This window comes from Rhinoraja longicauda, chromosome 25 (assembly GCF_053455715.1).
Source record: "Rhinoraja longicauda isolate Sanriku21f chromosome 25, sRhiLon1.1, whole genome shotgun sequence".
NCBI classification, from domain to species: Eukaryota; Metazoa; Chordata; class Chondrichthyes; order Rajiformes; family Arhynchobatidae; genus Rhinoraja; species Rhinoraja longicauda.
In genome coordinates, this window is record NC_135977.1 from 15,224,422 (window position 1) to 15,246,030 (window position 21,609).

Here is a 21,609-nt window from a genome sequence, read left to right on the forward strand (position 1 = left end):
ACGGGGGACAATCAACAAGAATAAAAAGCAGAAAACTGCAGACGCTGCAAATCTGAAGCTAAGAGAATGCTCGAGGTGCTTTGCATAGTTTTTACTAATGATTTTAACCTAAATGTAGGAGAGAAGAAAGAAGTCTGTAGATGATGGAAATGCCGATGAATTTAGCAGGAAAGGGGGCAGGTATGAAACTGTAACAAGATAGAGTTTGGTCAATTGGACAAAAGGAAAATGGCACCTAGAATTTACTCCAGAGAAGAGTAAAGTAAAGCAGTTGGTGAGGTGAAGCAGAAGGGAGGAAGTATACAATAAATCGAGGATATGGCATCGTGTGAAGAAACAGACAACTTGGAGTGCACGTCCACAGATTCTTAAAAATAGCAGGGCAGGGAGAAAAAGTAATTAAAAATAAGGAACATAGGATACTTTCCTTCAGTAAACAAGGGAGAGAAAGGAAGGGCAGGGTGACAATGCTTGACCTGTAGAAAACATTAATCACTGCAGCATGAGCACTGCACACAGTCATACAGTCCTGCTCACCACAGTACAGGGAAGATGCAATTGGATGGAAGAAATTTAGGAAGGGGGAAAAATAGTCGCTCTGAGGAAAGATTAGATGGGCTGGGGTTGTTTTCTTTGGATCACAGGAGGTTAAAAGATTTCAAATTATGATGGGCCTCGATTAAAGCAAATATGAAGGACATAGTTCCTTCGACTGAGCAGAGATTTGAAATAATTGGTATAGAATATGAGCGAGGAGAGGGGAAAAGTTAGAGAGACCTGGAAGTCACGATCTGAAAAAGAGTGGCTGAGACAGAACCCAAGATGGCTTTCAAAAATCAGTTATAGCTCATTATTAAGCCCCATGTGAAAAAATCCTTGCAGCGAAACATGTCCTGGAGTCTCCTTTCCCAAGTTATTTAGCCATGCCTTGTAAATAAATGCGTCTTTATTTAATTGTATATGTATAGTTGCGGGTATGGTTCTTGTGTATTTATACATAACCAGATTTTGTATAACAGGATTCCAGGACACGCAGCCCTTTCGTAATGAGCGTGACTGTTCCGGGGGCTGGACAGGAAAAGCCGTGACCTGCAGGGTATAGATGCCATGCAGGAAGATGGGATCAGCCTGGGTACACACACGATGGGCTGAATGTAAATTTGATTGTAGACTTAAAGTCACATTCCTGGAAAATCATACAGGATGTTTAACAAGTTATGGATTCACAAACTGTATAGCCCCCCCCCCTCTCACCGCTATCCATTTTGCAAATGAATGGTCCACTAAAGAGATAAAAGCATCAAAATCACTTTCTGCAGAGCTACAATTGTCAAGCAGTTATCTTGTGCAGTGGTAGCGACGTCCTTCACACTCATCCAGAGGATTTCACACCGAAGAATTAGTTCGTTTAATTGAGTTAACAACTTCTCAACATAAATCAAAGCATAGCAAGCCAATTTTAAAGTTCAGTACAGAAAATGCAATGTTCCGAAAACTGGTTTAATGTCTTCAAGTTTCAAAAGTCTCATGGACACTCATGGGTGATTGTGCAAGAGCTCCAGCTGCTTCTCCAAGACATCTTGCAGCTGGTATTTCTTGGAGAGAAAATCTAATACATGAAACTATTAGCTTTCTTTGGAGAGAACTTGGAAGCAGAAAGCTTGATCCTAATTACAAGGTCAATCGCAGTATATTTATCCAACATTTTAATTTCACAAAATACATGCCAATTCCTTTCAAAGCAAAGTTAATCATTTTAGTTATCATTGGTAGGATGGTTTGCAAAGACACAGCTCACAATAGTGTCGGAAAGAACTGCGGATGCTGGTTTAAAATCGAAGGTAGGCACAAAATGCTGGAGTAGCTTAGCGGAACAGGCAGCATATCTGAAGGGAAGGAATGGGTGACATTTCGGGGTCTGAAGAAGGGTCTCAACCTGAAACGTCACCTGATTGAGATTGATCAGCCATGATCACATTGAATGGTGGTGCTGGCTCGAAGGGCCGAATGGCCTACTCCTGCACCTATTGTCTCTCCAGACATGCTGCCTGTCCCGCTCACAATACAGTATTAGACCACAGCTGTAGTTTACATTGGCCGACCCATGGTGATTGGCACACAGTGCAGACAGGGTATGATGGGCTGTGTGTGAACAATGGTAAGCAGAAATCAGTCGCTCCCTGAAGGGAGAAGGATCAAGGGAGAAATTGGCCTAATGGTTTGATGTTTTCCCTGAACAGCTGCCAACGAAGACAACAGAATAACTCCAGGCAAAGATGTGGGTGCCTCAGTGGTGCAGATAGTAGAGCCTCTCTGACCCAGTTCCTGTGACCCAAGTTCAGTTCTGACCCAAGTACTGTGTGTGTGTGGAGTTTGCACCTTCTCCCTGTAATTGAGTAGGTTTCCTCCGGGTGCTCTGGTCTCTTCCTTCATCACAAAGATGTGCAGGTAGATAGGTTAAACAGCTGTAAGATTTGAGAAGTTTTCCCTCATTCTGCAAGCGACACCAAACCAAAGAGCTGCAGTTTGGACATTTTAAACGGGAGACTGGGGCTGATAGCGGAGAAAGGCTGCGGTCAGTTTACCAGGGGATGTCACAATCCGTGGGTCCTAAGATGGCCGCGGGACCTCGTGACCAGCCACAAAAGCAAAAACCTTACAGCCCAGTCTCTAGGTTTCTGCAAAGCCACGGCCAGAACAATGGATGGATATTGGCCATGCAGAAACCTGCGAAACCAGGTCGAAGTTCAGACACTGGGGCGCTGACATCAGCATACTCACAATGCCCCAAGCCGACCTACACAGTTAATCTCGTTAAGGGGGCACAATAGCCCATAGAAAACTACCTGGTAGGTGATGGGAAACCAGTTAAACCCATCACCTCTCAACGAAATACCAATTAACATACCGTCTGGCCATCCCCGGTACCCCCGGACATAACGCAGGACAAAAGGAAAACTCAATACATATCTTTTAAACAAAGAGATCCCGAGATCTGGCGGGAGATAGGACGGGCCAGAATTAGTATAACTGGCCACGACTTTTGGGTTTTAAACTCATGCAAGGCAGAAGTCGGAAACTGGAAAACGCATGCAAGAAAACCTGCAAGGAACGCAAGCCAGGAGGAAGACGAAAAGACAGGCAAGAAAGACACGCTCGCAGCAGGGACAGCAACGCTCGCAACGACTGGCCAGGAACGCAAGAAACGGAAGGAAGAAACTCAGGGGACAAGCACGACCCTCACAGAAAGCAGCGGAGAAGCAGCACGAACAGCCAGTAACCCCAGTAATAGCCCCATGGTGAGCATGTACCCCGATCCTGCACATCCTGGACATAGTTTAGTGTAGAGGGGAGGATGGTTTGAATAAACGTGGGTGTGTAAATGAATATGTGTTGGTCAATTTTGCGATGTGTCGTACGTTCCCCATCTTAGTCAAAAATATGTCTAGTAGAACTGTGTCTAAGTATTCGTGTAGTTATGCATATGTCGTTTAGAACTGTGTCTAAGTATTCGTGTAGTTGTGCATATGTCTAGTAGAACTGTGTCTAGTAGAACTGTGTCTAAGTATTCGTGTAGTTATGCATATGTCGTTTAGAACTGTGTCTAAGTATTCGTGTAGTTGTGCATATGTCTAATAGAACTGTGTATAAGTATTCATGGACAATAGTCCCAAGCGCTCAATAAAAGCCTTTTCCATTTAAACCCTGGTCTTCAAATCTGGTCTGGTTGAATTTTTCTGCACTATAAACGCTCCTGCATCTAAGTCCAGTGTCTAGAACCGTAGGGGGTGAGTGGGTCGAACCACTCACGGGGAACCAGTGTGCGCGGCCTGGTCAAGGGATCAGAGCAAGGCATGGGGACCTTAGGTCAGGCGAAAGCTCGGCGCAGAAAACCCTTTACACAGCCACTGTATCCCTAATCTATAATTCATAAGTTCTAGGAGCAGAATGAAGCCATTCGGCCCATCAAGTCTACTCTACTATTCAATCATGGCTGATCTATTTTTCCCTCTCAACCCCATTCTCCTGCCTTCGCCCTATAACCCGACACCCTTACTAGTCAAGAATCTGTCAATTTTCACCTTAAAAATATCCATGGACTCCACAGCCATCTGCGTCAGGTGTTAAAATCTGAGGGGTGGGGAGAATATCTGATGGGAGTGTGCGGAAATTAACAAAGGATTGGTGTCGGATTAGAGTAAATGTGTGGTTGATGGTTGATATGAACTCAGAGGGCAAAGTGCTGTTTCAATGCTGTATCTTTCCATTATTCCGAGTTAACTTTTGTTATGCTGCTAAACGGCGGCACGGTGGCGTAGCGGTAGAGTTGCTGCCTTACAGCGAATACAGCGCCAGAGACTCAGGTTCGATCCTGACTACGGGTGCCGTCTGTACGGAGTTTGTACGTTCTCCCCGTGACCTGCATGGGTTTTCTCCGAGATCTTCGGTTTCCTCCCACACTCCAAAGACGTACAGGTATGTAGGTTAATTGACTGGGTAAATGTAAAAATTGTCCCTAGTGGGTGTAAGATAGTGTTAATGTGCGGGGATCGCTGGGCGGCGCGGACTCGGTGGGCCGAAGGGCCTGTTTCCACGCTGTATCTCTAAAAAAAAAATCTAAATGACAGGCTTTGACACACTCTCAACTACTGTTACACCCACGTGCCCTGGTATGTACAGTATGAAGAAAGGTCTCGACCCGAAACGTCACCCATTCCTTCTCTCCAGAGATGCTGCCTGTCCCGCTGAGTTACTCCAGCATTTTGTGTCTATCTAATTACAGGCTTATTTCCCCAAGGGTCCGAAATCCACCCACTCCTGCAGACGCTGAGATGTGGACGGGCAGGTGCTGGCACCGCTGGCTCCTGGACCCAGTGGGTACTCCATGGTTAAGACTACAAGTTGCCCGATTTTTTACTGTACAAGACCAAATGCTGGGGCTGATCTAGTATTCCCTTCGCATCTGTCAATACACGGGATCTCATATCCCTTATTTGAATATTGGGTAGGAATCTGGCAGGCACCACTGACAAAACCACTCTCCTCCTCAGAGAGAGCTAGAGTCCATTCAGCACAAGTCCCAGTGGAGTTTGGATCCAGTGTGCTGGCAAACTGGATCCAAAATTAGCTTGGTTACAGGAAACAGGAGGTGTGGAAAAATATAACAAGTGGTGTGTGGCAGAGATTGGTGCTGAGCCGTTTGTTGTTTGTGATATATAAATACTTGGATTAAAATGGAGGTGGTCTGATTAGTAAATTTGCAACTGACACAAAACTTGGTGAATCATAGCAAAGAAGGTTGCCAAAAGACGCAGGAGAACATAGATCAACAGAAAAGTTGGGTAATGCGGTGGCAGATAGGACCGTTGATGACGTAGATTGTTGCTGTGTTTCTTGCAACTGACCGACCACATGGAGCAGTCCTCTCAGGGACATGAAAAGTGCCCTATAAAACCCAGACTTCGTTTTAGGGGCAGCTTCGTCCCTGCTGTTATCGGACGACTGAACTGACTTATTAGAAGCTAAAAGAGGAGATCTCCTAACCTATCTTTTTGCACCCCTTGCACTTTTAGGTTATCTGCACCATCTCTGTAGCTTTAATATTATGCTGCACTCTATTTTTCTCTTTGTACTACCTGTTGTACTTGTGTGCGGCTTGATTGTAGTCACATATGGTAGAATCTGCCTGGATAGCATGCAAATCAAAGTTTTCATTGTGTGGTTGACATTAATAAATAGACCCAGAGATGTAATCAGTGGACAACAACCATGAGCAAGGTCCCTCCGTTAGTACAGAGATTGTATCAGTAGCTCAATATCATCATAGCAAGTCCTTGTAACACTGAGCAGGAGCTCCCTTCCTCAGTTAGCTCAGCTCAACATCGAAGCCTCTTAGCCTGTGTCTTAGCCTCAGGGTAACTGGACAGCACAATCTCATTAGTTACATGAATGCTGCCACCTAGTAACTAAAGAGACCACAAATACATCTCCCAGAAAATTGCTGGTGCTGTCATCATACTTTACACATTGAAACATTTAACACTAACTCTGCTCTTACCTCATTAAAATCTCCAATCCTGGGAATGTGGTTCTTCCTGGTCTTGCCAAGAATCTTGCCGGTATTGGAAATCACCACTGCAGTGTTCCACAACGTGTCGCCATGAGACTCATCCCGCTCCAAGATTGGAGAGACTACTACCAGGTTGTACTTCTTTGCAAGCTGCAGGGAGAGAGAGGGAAAGAAGTGAGGAGGGAATGAGGATGGGCAGGAAGGAAACATGGTTTTTTTAAAACACACATGTAATGAGAACCAGGTTTCAAGCCAATGAAAGTCCAAAAAGTTAATTCTACTTTGCTTGTCTTTGATGCTGAGCATTTCCAGAATTCCTGGTTTACTTCAGGCATTCCTACACATGTTTAAATTATGATTTCGTTTTAATTGTCTACTGTATATCGTGTTGTCACTTGCGAACAAAGCACCAAGGCAAATTCCTTGTATGCATACATACTTGGCTAATAAAACTTATTCAATTCAATTCAAGTTTGCATCTCCCTGGCCTTTACAATCTTTATAAGCAGGACAACTGACTTATTGCACTTGGTGTAGGAAGGAACTGCAGATGCTGGTTTAAACCGAAGATAGACACAAAATGCTGGAGCAACTCAGCGGGACAGACAGCATCTCTGGAGAGAAGGAATGGGTTAACATCAGATGCCGTCTGTCCCACCCAGCTAATCCAACATTTTGTGTCTATCTCCACTTTTACTTATGCCAGGTATGTTTGACTTACGAGATTCTCACAGTAAGTATGTCGTGGAGCAAGGACAATGCAGGACAATATCAGCTCCAGTACGAGGGTGAGAATGATGGGACCTTGCGGTGCAGAGACAACACAGGACACTCTGCATAGTACAAGATATCACAGAACACCCCGACCTAGCAGGGCTGAGGTATGAGAGGACTATGAACACTCTCCACATTAAGTTCGCTGTTTGACTTCAGCACTTGTGGGAAGGCAACAAAAATACATTGCGCAGCCTGGAGATGCCTGTTCACCTCCGTATCCTTCTCAGGAGGTCTCACCGGTTTTCACGCAGCCCAGGAAAGTCTGTCTGGCAGATGCACTCAAATAGCCACAGAAGACAACTTGTCAGTGCACCAGACCCAGCAGCATTCCAAACCATCTGGCTCACCAGTTGGTGCCACTCCTAGAAACACAGCCAAGGGAAGTGTCAGATCCCTCAGGGGTCAGGTTTACGAGCACAGGTCTGCTCCATCATGGGGTAAGCTGAAGTTCAATGCTACTGAGAACCTGATGTACACTCGGTCCGCGTTGGCCAAACTGGTCTCCCGGTGGCCGAGCACTTCAACTCCCCCTCCCATTCCCAGTCCGACCTTTCTGTCATGGGCCTCCTCCAGTGCCATAGTGAGGCCCACCGGAAATTGGAGGAACAGCACCTCATATTTCGCTTGGGCAGCTTGCAGCCCAGCGGTAGGAACATCGATTTCTCCCACTTTAGATCGTTCCTGTCCCTCTCTTCCCCTCCCCTTCCCAGTTCTCCCTCTATCTTCCTGTCTCCACCTATATCCTTCCTTTGTCCCACCCCCTGACATCAGTCTGAAGAAGGGTCTCAACCCGAAATGTCACCCATTCCTTCTCTCCTGAGATGCTGCCTGACCTGCTGAGTTACTCCAGCATTTTGTGAACAAATACCTGATGTAGCTGCTCGTTCCAGGTTCTGCTGAGCGACGTTCTGCCTGTTTGCTTGAACAGGACAATTGTGTTGCTACCCTGGATTTGCAGACTGCCTCTATCTAATTTGCAGCCTCTTGTACATTCTTGGGTTACTCAGATACAGTCACTGTGATCTTAACATTCTATCCTTCTGAAAGATTGACATACTCTCTTACGATTTCACTAACAGTTGCCCGAATAGCTGCACAAATCCACTGTGACCCAGTGCTTCTCGAAGTGGCAGAACCTGAATCCAGTCAGAAAAGAAAACTTCCATAATATAAACCTTTGATATTTCATATTTTCATATTTCAGATACAGCGCGGAAACAGGCCTTTTCGGCCCACCAAGTCCGCACCGCCCCAGTGATCCCCGCACACTAACACTATCCTACACACACTTGGGACAATTTTTTTAATTATTTTTTATTTTTTATTTACATTTTACCCAGTCAATTAACCTACATACCTGTACGTCTTTGGATATGCGTTCAAACATCACACAGAAACAGAAGTGAACAGCTGCCACAGCAACTGTTTCAAATAAATCCATGGAATGCACCAGTTTAACAACCTCAAGTGGGAGAATCATGCATAATGCGCAGAAACAGGGAATCAGTACGTCTTGCCTGTGCAAAGATCATAGGACTGTTCTGAGTAAAATCTAAATCTATCTGTGTCCTCTAGATTTATCTACCTCTGATAAGGGAAGTTTCCTGCAGTTTATTCAATCTGTCAGCAGAGTCACACAGGATGAAATCATCTGTGCCAACCAGGTATCTATTTAAGTTGGTTCCATTTGCCGATGTTTGACCCATATGTTATACCCTTCGTCATTTTAATTAACAATCATATCCCCTCTCAACCACCTCTAGTCCAGGGACAACACACTTAGCCTCTCCAGTCTCTCCTCATTACCAAAATGCTCCAAGCGTTCAGCATTCTGCTGAATGCCCTCTGCACCCTCTCCAATGCTATGACCATTTCTATAGAAATCATACTGGCATGCGGCAGTGAGTGTTGGAGATAAGGCAGGTATCCACACACAAAGACCTAGAATGAACCAGTGCAATTTTGATAACAATTTGGTCATTTTAAGTCACCTTAACCATGAAAATCGAGGTGGATTGATTAATAACTTTGCAGACAACACAAAAAATCGAACTTTGGCAGAGTTGTGAACAGTGAGGAGGGTTGTCAAAGGAATCAGCTGGATATTGATCAGTGGGAAATATGGGCAGAGAAATGGAAGATAAAGTTTAACCTGGACATGTTAGATGTGCTGCACTTTGGGAGGTCAAATGCAAGAGGATAGTTTAAAGAAAACAGTAGGACCCACAGCTCCCGGAAAGTGGCAACACAAATGGATAGGATAGCAAAGGAGGTATGCAAAATGCTTACCTTCATTGGCCAGGGCACTGGATACAAAAATTGGAAGCCACATTATAATTTCCCCAAAAATTTTGTTAAGCCACATTTGGAGTATTGTGTGCAGTTCTGGTCACTTCTTATGGGAAGGATGGTAGCTTTTGGAGAGAGTGCAGAAGTGGTTTATGAGGATGCTACCTGGATTAGAAGGTATTAGCTATAAAGAGAGGTTGGATAAACTTGGATTCTTTTCTATGGAGCTCATGGAGACTGAGGAGAGACCTGGTACAAGCATCTGAAGTTATGAGACATGGTTAGGGTAGATAGTCAACATTTTCCCCAGGCTGGAAATGTCACATACTAGAGGGCATAGCATTAAGGTGAGAAGGGGATGTTTAAAAATGTACAAGGCAATTCTTTTCATTTTAAACTGAAGGGTAGTGGGTGCCTGAAACATGCTGCCAGGGGTGGTGATAGAAGCAGATACGATAGTGGCATTTCAGAAGCACTTAGACAGGCTCATAAATAGGCAGGGAACGCAGACAGAATTTGGTCATTTTAAGTCACCTTAACCATGAAAATCTAGGTGGATTGATTAGTAACTTTGCAGACAACACAAAAATTCCAACTTTGGCAGAGTTGTGAACAGTGAGGAGGGTTGTCAAAGGAATCAGCCGGATATTGATCAATGGGAAATATGGGTAGAGAAATGGAAGATGGAATTTAACCTGGACATGTTAGAGGTGCTGTACTTTGGGAGGTTAAATGCAAGAGGATAGTTTGAAGAAAACAGTAGGACCCACAGCTCCTGGAAAGTGGCAACACTTAGATTTATTTGGCATCATGGTCAGCAGCCACATTGTGGGCTGAAGGGCCTATTCCTTTACTGTACTGTCCTATGTCCAATGAACAGCTTATTCAATGCAAATTCTTCATTCGAGACCGACATAATGTAAAAGCAACAACTCGCAGACTGGAGCACAATGGTGGAAGATGTTAAATTAAACAACAATAATGTACAACCCTGGACAAGCCATTGAGAGATCAGAGATCAGAGTCTCAGCAGCAGTGGAATTGGTTAGTAAATCATTGGCAGTAAATAATCAGTCACGATGACCATAAAACCACAAAATCACAAATCATTGGATTCAACGTCCATCAAGGAAATCTGCTGCGCTTATTCAGTCTCATCTATTTGTAGGCACAGGGAACTGCAGGTGCAGGTTTACAAAAAAAAACAAAGTAACTTGTGGGTCAGGCAGCATCTCTGGAGAACGTGGATAGGTGACGTTTCAGGAGAAGGGTCCTGTCCAGAAATGTTACCTAATCATGTACTCCAGAAACGCTGCCTGACCCCATTAGTCACGTCAGTACTTTGTGTCTGGTCTAAATGTTTCAGCAAACACAATGTGCGCCATCCCTAAATGGCAGAGGAAATGGTCTAGCAGTCAGGGAAGGAAATAAACATTGATTTTGCCAGTAGGGTCGCCAGCTTTCTCACTCCCAAATAAGGGACAAAGGGTGACGTCACTGCCCCGCGCCCCATGTGACCTCACCCAGCCAGCGGCCACGTGCTCCGGCTCCACCAATGGCGGCCTCCCATCACCTTTTCCCATATTTGGGAGTGAGGAAGTTGGCAATCCTACTAATATGGGACAAGGGTGGTCCCGTACGGGACAAACAAATTTAGCCCAAAATATGGGATGTCCCGGCTAATACGGGACAGTTGGCAACCCTATTTGCCAGCAAGCCCCAGATCCCAAAACAAATGTAAATAAAAAGATATAACATGCACAATTCCTCTAAAACATTCACTGGCCGTTTTCTCTTTTGGAAAACAAAGAGTTAATTGTCCATTTCAATATTTTCTGTTTGTATTTAATGATGGATTTACATCTTTGAACTGTTACATGTAAAAGGATTTGGACTGTAACTGAACAGGAGCTGGAAAATCAATACCCAGAGTCACAGAGAGCACTGAGGATAAAATGTGCAATTAGCCCAGCATAGACAAAGCAATAAAGGAAACCACCCCTACTGGCATCCACAAAACATGCTCCTAACATTGAGTTTACATTTAACTTGAGTTAGTTTCTAATCTCCTTTACAGTCGAGAGATCAAACTGCAATCACACAAAGATTTAATTTTCTGAAAAAGGAAGCTTCGTACGCACTTTTGTGTTTTCATTTGGCTCTGAGCAAAGGGCGTGACCAACATTCATTATCCATCACTAATTGCTCGAGAAGGTAGGTGTGAGACATCTAGAATGGCTGCATAGTCTAGTTGAGTAATTGCGGTGCAAGTGTAGATGGAACACTTTATGCACTGCTGATGAATGGAGTGACTAAGTTAGGGAGGCTGTCTATCAAGTGCTCTCCCAGATGGTTCTGAGGTTTGGGTTTTGTTGCAGCTGCACTTATTCAACTAAATGGAGATTACTCCAACATGCTCCTAACTTTTGTCTTGTAAATGTTGGAAAGACCCTGACAGGGAATGAGGAAATGAGTCACTTCCCACAAGATAACCAACCTCTGACTTAACATTAGTCATAGATACAGCATGGAAATAGGGCCTTCGGCCCAGCAAGCAACAATCATTTTACACTAATCCTACATTAATCCCCTTTTCTTTCAACTGCCCCACTCCCCCGCTCACCTGCATATTTGAGACAATTCATAACGGGAAATGAACCTACCAAACCACACAGACTGATGAAGGGTCTCGACCTGAAACGTCACCCATTCCTTCTCTCCAGAGATGCTGCCTGACCCGCTGAGTTACTCCAGCATTTTGTATTTACCTTCGATTTACACCAGCATTTGCAGTTTCTTTTTCCTGCCTCAGATGGTCTCATCCGAGGAAAGGTCTATATTAAACCTTAAAATTGTTTCATGGAAGACATGCGGATTATTTAAAAGTTCCATTGTAAAAACAACACTTTTGCCCCAATCTTACCTGTCAAAATAATTTAGGTAATATTTCAGCAGAAAATTCTCTAATTCTTTAACTCAGTCTGATGAAGGGTCCCGACCCGAAAAATAGTTCAGTTTAGAGATACAACCTGTCTATTTCCCTCCAAAAGATGTTGCCTGACTCACTAAGTTCTACCAGCAGCTTTTTGCTCAGGATTCCAGCCCCTGCTATCTCTGGTGTCATCATTCTCTATAATTCATAACAATTTAATACACTATGTGCATTTTATCAGATTAGCAATGTCTGAACAAGTTATCTTCTGCCTAAAGGAGCTACCACAATATCCAAAAATTCATACAAAAACTGCAGATGTTGAAATAACAAATAGAAAATGCTGGAAACACTCAGTAGATCAGGCCACGTCTGTGGAGATAAAAGAAGTTAACATTTCCAGTCAAAGCGCCTTCAACAAAACTGGGAAATAGAGAAAACAACTTTGTTTTAAGCTGCATTTCATGCTCACAATGCAATTTATTCTACAAGGAAGAAACAAAACAAACACTGATTTGCAGAACATCTGCATTATTCCACAGAAGCGACCTGATCCTTAGTTGCCTGACACTTTAAAGCTTCATTTCAGTTCAACCAGTCAGTCTGTGGCCTCCTGACATGTGATAACAAGGCCCGATATAAGTTAGAGAACAGTACCTCATCTGGGCACATTATTGATTCACCGCTCTCTTGAGGTAACTAGATTTCTCCGAATCAGAACCAGCTATGTCATTCATCAATGAAACTGGCTGCCATTTTCACTCTCCGTTCAAACTGACACGGCAGCTGGGCAATTCCTAGAGTTCTGCATTTTACAGCTTTTCACACTTCATTGGATGTATATTCACACTCTGCCTTCATCATTTACCCCAACTGTCCCATTAACAGACTGACTGATGACCTCCAGCCATTAACCCTTTAACAACCCTAACCCCACCCTCAGATATTTCCTCTGCCAAACCCATTCCTCCCCAACTTAAACCAACTTTCTTTATCCGAGTTCCAATGACTTTACAAAAGTGGAAACCTTAACTCTTCCCCTTTCCACATTTGCTTCCCAATGTTTCCAGCATTTCATTGTTATTTCCTTCAAAACCGATTTTCCATTGTGTATGTAAGTATTCCTTCCCTCACGTGTATATAACTGAGAATGTTAATTTGAGGGCATATGCCTGTGCCTAATTTGAGAGGTTTACCTGTTACTTCCACGCGTTTGAGACCTGAATTAAAGTGGATCTACTATTCATTTGCCAGAACAAGATGGAGATAAGGAAGCTGGGAACCAACCAGGTGGTTGAGGATCTTGATCCCAGCCAGAATGCTTGCAGCAGAAGGCACAGAAAGAAATCTGAAAAGATTGTGCGCTGCAAATGGGCCGGATGAGAACTGGCATATTCTTCTAAGACCCTGCCATTACCCCAAACAGATTTACCTGTGACCACAAATGAACACCAGAGTGATAAATTCACTGTATAATCTGTCAACATTCAGGAGCTCAGCCACAGAAGATAAAGTCATCCTTAATGAGTGGTTCTGGGCTTAGCACGACAATGGGCTTCTTTCTGTCAGTCTGAAGAAGGGTCTCAACCTGAAATGTCACCCATTCCTTCTCTCCAGATATGCTGCCTGGCCCGTTGAGTTACTCCAGCATTTTGTGTCTATCTTTGGCTTCTTTCTTTAGCACTACTGTATTCTAACCCCTGCCCTACCTGTTCCCTATCCACCACCACCACCCCCCCCCCCCCCCCCGCCCACCTCCTCTGTAGAGGACTGGTGCCAGCTTGCCAGCTCTACCCACCCTACACCAAGTTTCACTCCTGCCAACCCTCTGGTAGATGCTGTACCCTTGAGCCCATAGTCCTTGGAAACACTGGCACCTCTGGACAAGGGTTATTCCAGAGTGTGGTCAACTATGATTAAAAATAAATAAATGGCTACAGACCCTCAGCAGGTCAGGCAGCATGTGTGGAGAGGGAAACAAAGGTAACATTTCAAGTGAAAAGGTCTTCAGTCTGAAACGTGAAACCTGTTCTCTCCACAAGCGCTGCCTGACCAGCCATTTCAGGTATTTTCTGTTATCATTCCAGACCTCCAGCATCTGCAGTTGTTTTGGTTTTGATTAACATCTATGGCAATATAGATTCTGCAGCAGATATAGACCCCCTGCGGCTAGACACCGAAGGGTCACCACAGCACCATGTCCAGGCTCTCTCAAAGATGCACAGCGTCAAGGTGCACAGCTCCATGTGGTGGATCCTCAAACAGTTGTGGAGGTGGCCCAGTGGGTTTGTTATCAGGACAGTAACTATTTGCAGAGTAGGCTCACATCACACCACAACAGCTATGGGATTTATATTTAGTAAATAAACAGACCTGTATAAAGTGACAAAATGTTCAGTATAGCATAGTTACACAACACAGAAGCAGTCCTTTCAGCCTAAAATTTGTCCCTACGGCCATGCCCATCATGGTCCCTATGACCATGCCAGTCCCATTTTCCAGAGTTTGCCTCAAATCCACCCAAACCGTTCCCATCCATATACCAGCTTAACTCTTTTTAAAATTGCAATTGTACCCGTCTCCACAGCTTCCTCTGGCAGTTCATTCCACATACCCAACTGCTTGTGAAAAAGTTGACCCTCAGGTCCTAGATCTTTCTGCTCTTGCCTTCAACCAATGCCTTCTAGTTTGTGACTCCCATACCCTGGCAAAAGCACTGTGGCCATCCACTATCTGTACCTCTCATGACTTTATAAACCTACACTGTCCTTGGAAAAGTAGTCTCTCCTTTAAACTCAAGCCCTGCAGTCCCAGTGACATCCTCACTAATCTTTTCTCCACCCTTTCCAGCATAATCACATCCTTCCTATAGCTGGGCCATTCTGTTATTTTGTTCATAGCATTGGATTTGTTTGAAGGGTCACCTGTCCACATTCTCCAGAGATGCTGCCTGACCCGCTATGTCTTGCGTCTTTTTTTCATAAACCAGCATCTGCAGTTCCTCGTTTCTTCACTACGTTTATTGTTGTGTTTATAGCTACTGTATGTATACGGCTTCAGTTTCATTTGAACAAGGTATTTCATTGCCCCCTGCTGTATGTGACAACAAATTAATCTGAATCTGGTCTCATCAATGACTGTACAGTTATAATTGCAACTCCTGCACTCAATGCCCTGACTAATGAAGGCAAGTGTGCCAAACGACCTCTTCACCAACCTGTCTATCTGTGTCATCACTTTCAGGGTTGGCGAGGACAGGATCAGCTCTGGCTACAAGGGTATCCTGGCATTCCTGACAGGAGACAACACTGTAGATGGCTATGGATCATTCATACGGTGATGAGTAAACAAAGAGAGGTGGGAGCAGGTGGAAGCAAAGGGCTGGAATGATCCGGAGGTTAATGTACCCCTAGGTCTCTGTTCTACAACCCTCTTCAAGGTCCTACCATTTACTTCTTCAGTTTAACTTACCAAAATACAAGAAATGAATGTTTAAATAAAAAAGGAACTATCAAAAAAAATGTGGACCAGAGGAAAAGCTGTACAAACTGCAACGCTGGGAATTACAAAGTACCAGCTCAGGACATCAGCCTGTTTCATTCAGAAGCTCAGCCGGCAGCACACTATCCCAGGGAGAGAAGGGCAGGGCAGGGCAGAAGAAGCTACTGTTGCCCTCTGCCAGAATCCAGCTGGAATCGTGACTTGTGCTCAGGTGCTCATCATGGGGAATCTTAATGGTTTCACCATTTTAAGGAATGAAATTAAACAGTTTAACAAAATATAAATTTGAATGATAATAGCAAGTAGCAAACTGAGAAATACTGTAAATATACAGGAGTGCAGCGTGCTCGATACAGTCACAAGCACAGAGCCGCAAGGAAACCATCTATAGTTCACTGCTCGGCTGTTTCAGGCACAGCCCGATGATGGATTTGTCCCATTGCTGAACCCGACAGTTTAATCAGAGATTCGTTCACTTCCCATTTCACAATAACGCATGTCCTTGTGATCAGAATTATTAAGGCAGCTGGTGGGAGAAGAGCAACAATTTATGTCCTTCAACTACATCCACAAATCCAGCAGTTTTGTGACAAAGAGAAATTTATCAGAACATTAACTTCTTTCAAAACAGACAGCCGCACATGGTGCATTAACAGATCACATCAACTACTGGACCATTGCATCCCTTTGACCCCCCCTGCCCCCATCCGACAGGCCCTGTCACCCAATCTCTCTCCATTTATTCATCACCATGTGAAAGTTCCACAGCCATCTAGTGTCGTCCCTTATCAAGAGTGACAGGATATTCTCATAGCCAGGCCTGATCCTGTCTCACCAACTCCAAGAATCTTCAAGAGTGATGAGCACAGGAGCCCCAGGTAGCCTCAGCATTAATCCCCAGCACTGTGAAGCTGTAGGTGCCAGGCCTGTTCTCAGTAGAACCTCTGCTTTAGTGTCCAGACTACCTTAGTGTCCAGACACCTACATGGAAGATCTAGTGTACACATTGGTGTATAAGATTTGTGAGCAAAGCCTGGTGAAACCAAGAAATTCATTGCTGGATGTGCAGGTTCTCCAGTAAATGCAGATAAGTGTGAGGTGTTGCATTTTGGTAAGACAAACCAGTGCAGAACGTGCACATGGGAGGGGCCTGGACACTATGGTAGAACAGAGCAACATTGGGGTCCAGATACATAGTTCCATGAAAGTTTTTGGAACGTGGGAGGAAACCAAAGCACCTTGGGAAATAGGATGATACAAACTTGAATTATTCACCTCAACCATTCTTAAACTTTGTTTCTGTACAGAGAGCTGCCCACTTATTCCCTTTCCCTGGACTTCAGTGGATTTTTTTTTTTTTTAACACGCAGCCAGGTTTGACTAAATAAAATACATTCCAATACACTGTCGCTCATGAATCTCCCGAGGCTGATGCTCCCATTTCTGAACTCAATGTGCAAGATCAGGCTGGACATTATGAACTTTAAATACGAGCAAAGTTCACAAAATGCTCCAGAGTACAACAGGAAAACAAATAATGCCGCTTTCAAAATGATTAACAAGACCATCAGGAAACAATCACCGAATATGACTGAGGAAGGACCACACTCAGGCAGCACAGTGGCTCAGCAGGTAGAGCCGCTGCCTTATGGTGCCAGAGAGCCGGGTTCGATCCTGACATCGGATGCTGTCTGTGTGGAGTTTGCACATTCCCCCTGCGACTGCATGGGTTTCATCCGGGTGCTCCGGTTTCTTCCCACATCCCAAAGATGAGCGGCTTTGTAGGTTAATTGGCTTCCGTAAATTGCCCCTAGTGTGCAGGGAGTGGATGTGAAACCTCGTGTGAACAGGTGATCGATGGTCGGCGTGAACTCAGTGAGCCAAAGGGCCCATTTCCATTTTATATCTTTAAAACTTAAAACTCAGCTGTAAATGTCACCAAATGGCAGATGAAGATTTGATGGAGGCATATTCCCAACTACATATCATATCATATATATACAGCCGGAAACAGGCCTTTTCGGCCCTCCAAGTCCGTGCCGCCCAGCGATCCCCGTACATTAACACTATCCTACACCCACTAGGAACAATTTTTACATTTACCCAGCCAATTAACCTACATACCTGTACGTCTTTGGAGTGTGGGAGGAAACCGAAGATCTCGGAGAAAACCCACGCAGGTCACGGGGAGAACGTACAAACTCCTTACAGTGCAGCACCCGTAGTCAGGATCGAACCTGAGTCTCCGGCGCTGCATTCGCTGTAAAGCAGCAACTCTACCGCTGCGCTACCGTGCCACATTAACAACCACCACCAATTCAATAATCAGCCACCTTCACTATTGAATTTGTGAGCATAGATTACAGGGTGGCAAATCTGCACATCTTTGGGACACAGAAAGACACTTGTGGTCAACCCCACAGACGGTTACTGGAAGCCAGGATCAAACTCGGTGCTGGAGCTGAGAGATACTGCACGACCTGCCAACCCACTGTGCCTTTATTGAGGAGGATGTTACTTTCCTCCCACCTTGAATCTATTCCTTTGTTCACCAGGTAATGCCTTCCCACGACACTCCAAGTGGAGTGCCTGATTTAGGAGCCTGGTGTGGAGCAAGTCCCCCACCAAACAAAGGCAAGCAAGTATAATTAGACCCTCTGTGGTGGAGACGTTGGCCTGGGAGAGGACACCAACAATGGTTCACCTATCCTGCCAATGTATTTGGGTTTTTTGATGTAGTGCTGGTGATATCTTTCCACTGTTCTACCAAGACTACTGTGAGCAGTCTAGCTATTAGAAGAATGTAGGAGAGCAGGGCTTACTGCTGTCCAGCAGATTAGTGCTTGGTTTACATGGAAAATAGTCCACCTTTTGCAGGTTACATCGTGGAACTTCTTGGTTTTGGTAGTTTATTTAGTTTTTTCCCCCCTAAAGGAGCTTTATTACATAATCACAGTTACAAAGTACTGAGTACTGCTAAGATCAAAACTGACCAGCAGTTCCAAACATCAGTCGTCGTTATAACATTATTCCCCACCCACATGACCCCCCCCCCCCCCCGTGGCGACCAGCATTCACGGAAGGCCTCCAAAGTCCCAGTGGACACAGCATGTTCCATTTCCAGGGATACGAGGGCTCGGATGTATTGGAGATGGCAGCGTGCAGCTCAGACAAGATGGTGGGTGGATTTAAGGTAACCACTCACCTCCTGGCAAAACCTGGTTGTATGCCCTTCTTCTGCAGATTCAGCAAATTCTGTCCATGGCAACTTTTCTCTGGTGCAAAAGGCAAAGGGCATAGCTACAAAACAGAAACAAAACACTGCATTGAGGTCCAGCACTGAAATAGGATGCCATTTTAAGAAGATAGACACAAAAAGCTGGAGTAACTCAGCGGGACAGGCAGCATCTCTGGAGAGAAGGAATGGGTGACATTTCGGGTCGAGACCCTTCTTCAGACCATTTTCAGATTTGTTCATAGAGATAAGGTGGGATTTGCCCAGGGATTCCAGTAAGCTGTTTCAGAGGAAAAGCCAGTTAATACCAAGCTTATCTCCAGCTCTCACCCCAGTGAAAGTCTCCCTCCTTGGCAGTTTTAGCAACCAGGCAGATTTGTCCCGCTGTGTGAAACGTTGCAATATCTGTTAGAGCTACACAGTGGGACAACTCAATGGCCCATCTGAAGAGGCAGCAGGTGCAAGAGTGCAGCAACCTGTTACACACCAAAGATTCAAACCTCTAGAGTTCCTAGATTTGGCACAGATGAGCACGAATGGAAAATCCAATACAAAAATAAAAACCCAAATAAAAAGCATTCACAAATGTTGATCTGGCTATGTAACTCAAACAGAAAATGTCCCCTATCCAGACCAGCAGTCAGAGTTACCTACTGATGGGCCTGACCCAAAATGTCACCCATCCTTTTTTCTCCAAAGATGCTGCCTGACTCGTTGAGTTACTCCAGCACATTGTGTGTATCTTTGATGATCCATGGATACAGGTCCCACTACACAAAAACTGGCCAACTTAAACTCAAATAATTAAGCAGGATTTTAAAGTTGAGACAGTTTCTGTAACATAAACTTCAAATCACCTAGAATGCTGCAAAAAGAGGCACATGGGTCACTGATGAACTCTGCCATCCGTACCCAGTCTAGATAGACACAAAAAGTTGGAGTAACTCAGCGGGACAGGCAGCATCTCTGGAGAGAAGGAAAGCGTGACGTTTCTGGTCGAGACCCTTCTTCAGACTACCCAGTCTAGCTTGTGTACAACTCCAGAGCAACCACTGTGGCCGATCATTAATTGCCTCCTCAGTTCAGGGGCAGTTAGGGATGGACAATATGTGCAAATCCTACAGGGCTGCTTAAATTCATTCAAAGGATTGGACAAACACAACTGAGCTGTCAATCCAATGTGTACTGGAAAAGTAGTGTGGATTTCCAAACCATGAAAGCAGATTTAATGCTTCCATTTTTCAACGTTACTGACATTAAAACAAATTAAGTACTTATCCCAAAATAAACTAATAGACAATTTACACGTGGATGACAAGAACATGTTTCATTTATCATTCCCATGCTTTTAAATCTAGTCACATAGGCATTAAATCACCTGCAATGCTGTGATCCAGCTGAATGGTCTGCAAAGATTAAGAGAACAATCAAACAAAAAAAGTTTCAAACTATGGGCCCGAGGGTGAGAACAGAATAACATGCTCAGTTAAATGTACAATCACCAGCAGTTTCCAATTTGTGTCACTTTCTGAGAATTGAAACAGAACTGATGGTAGGCTGCAGATGAGACTATCTGCTCGTTAAACCAGCTGATTAAAGAGGTGCCTTTCCAGGAACAGGACGGTGTTCAGCGAGCCCTGCAGCCGAGTAATAGAAGGGAAGACATACAGGCCCACACTGAGGGATTTACATGGTTAGCTACCCCAACCACCGAATGCAACATGATTTCACTGGGGGAAAAAGATTAAATCAAAGACTGCAATTACTGAGAGTTTGAAATAAAAGCACTCAGCAGGTTAGGTGCTGTTCGTGGAATTCTGGCTACATCAATGACATTCAGTTTTTTTTTTTTTAAATAAATGTTTTTTTGCACAACTGGTTTGCCATTCACTCCATTATTTCAGACACTTATCTTTGTCAATTTTCACTACATCTTATCAGCAGAGGCAGAAACTGATCCAAATGTCAGGCTCACAAATGTGGAGATATAGCAGGCCATTCAGTCCTTTGTGGGGACTCTATCCCAGTACCCTATACCTGCTCCCTTCCCACAATCCTTCTGTGTCTGAAGGTTCACCGATCTCAGAATCAGTCACATCCACAGAAACCTTGTGTTGCCGATTCCAATTGCAACAAGTGAAAAGGTTTTTCAGCAGATCCCGTCAAACTCTCATACCCTTCACAAAAAAAAGAGGGAAAACGTTTAACATGTTTTCATTATGGTGAAAAGTTTCTCACCATCTTCCTCGTGGATGCCCCTCATAATTTTGTATACCTCTTTCAGGTCCCAACAGGGAAAAACAAACCCAACCTTTCCAATCCTCCCTCAAAACTGAAACACTCTTCCCAAATATATTCAGACACTTGGCCTCCGCCACCTTCAGATTAACCAATCTCTCAGTGAAATAATTTTTCCTGATCCCAGTCTTAAATGTCCCCCGCAATTCTAAACCCCCAAGTTAGGGTAAACATCTCCGGTTGGCCTAATCCTGTCAGAATTTTCTACCATTTCAATGGGATCCCCTCTCAACTTAATAAATGGAGGTCAGGTGCCTCAGGCTCTGCTGGTACGACAGTCTTGCTTTACCAGGAATTAGCCCCCACAATAGGAAGTATCCTTTCTTTGGTAAGGAGACCAAAAATGCATATACTACTCCAAACTTTTTTTGTTATTGTAGTAAGATATTCTTACTTCTGTGCTCAAAACGTTACCTCGGACTTACAGTACAGACATTGTGGAGCCATGCGACAAATTGTATTGCATCAACATTGTGCTGCAATTGGCTGGTATCCAGAAGAACCTTC

The 21,609-nt window shown here is 44.3% G+C and overlaps 1 protein-coding gene across 1 annotated transcript in view; it reads right to left on the reverse strand.

Annotated features, from left to right (window-relative positions):
* Positions 1-21,609, reverse strand: part of upb1 (ureidopropionase, beta) — a 54,557-nt gene that overhangs the window by 18,616 nt on the left and 14,332 nt on the right. Inside the window, exons 4-5 of the mRNA XM_078421062.1 lie at positions 18,775-18,869; positions 6,059-6,220 (exon numbers count right to left, since the gene is read on the reverse strand). Coding sequence (XP_078277188.1) covers positions 6,059-6,220; positions 18,775-18,869 — 257 coding nt within the window. The remainder of the gene's footprint in view (positions 1-6,058; positions 6,221-18,774; positions 18,870-21,609) is intronic.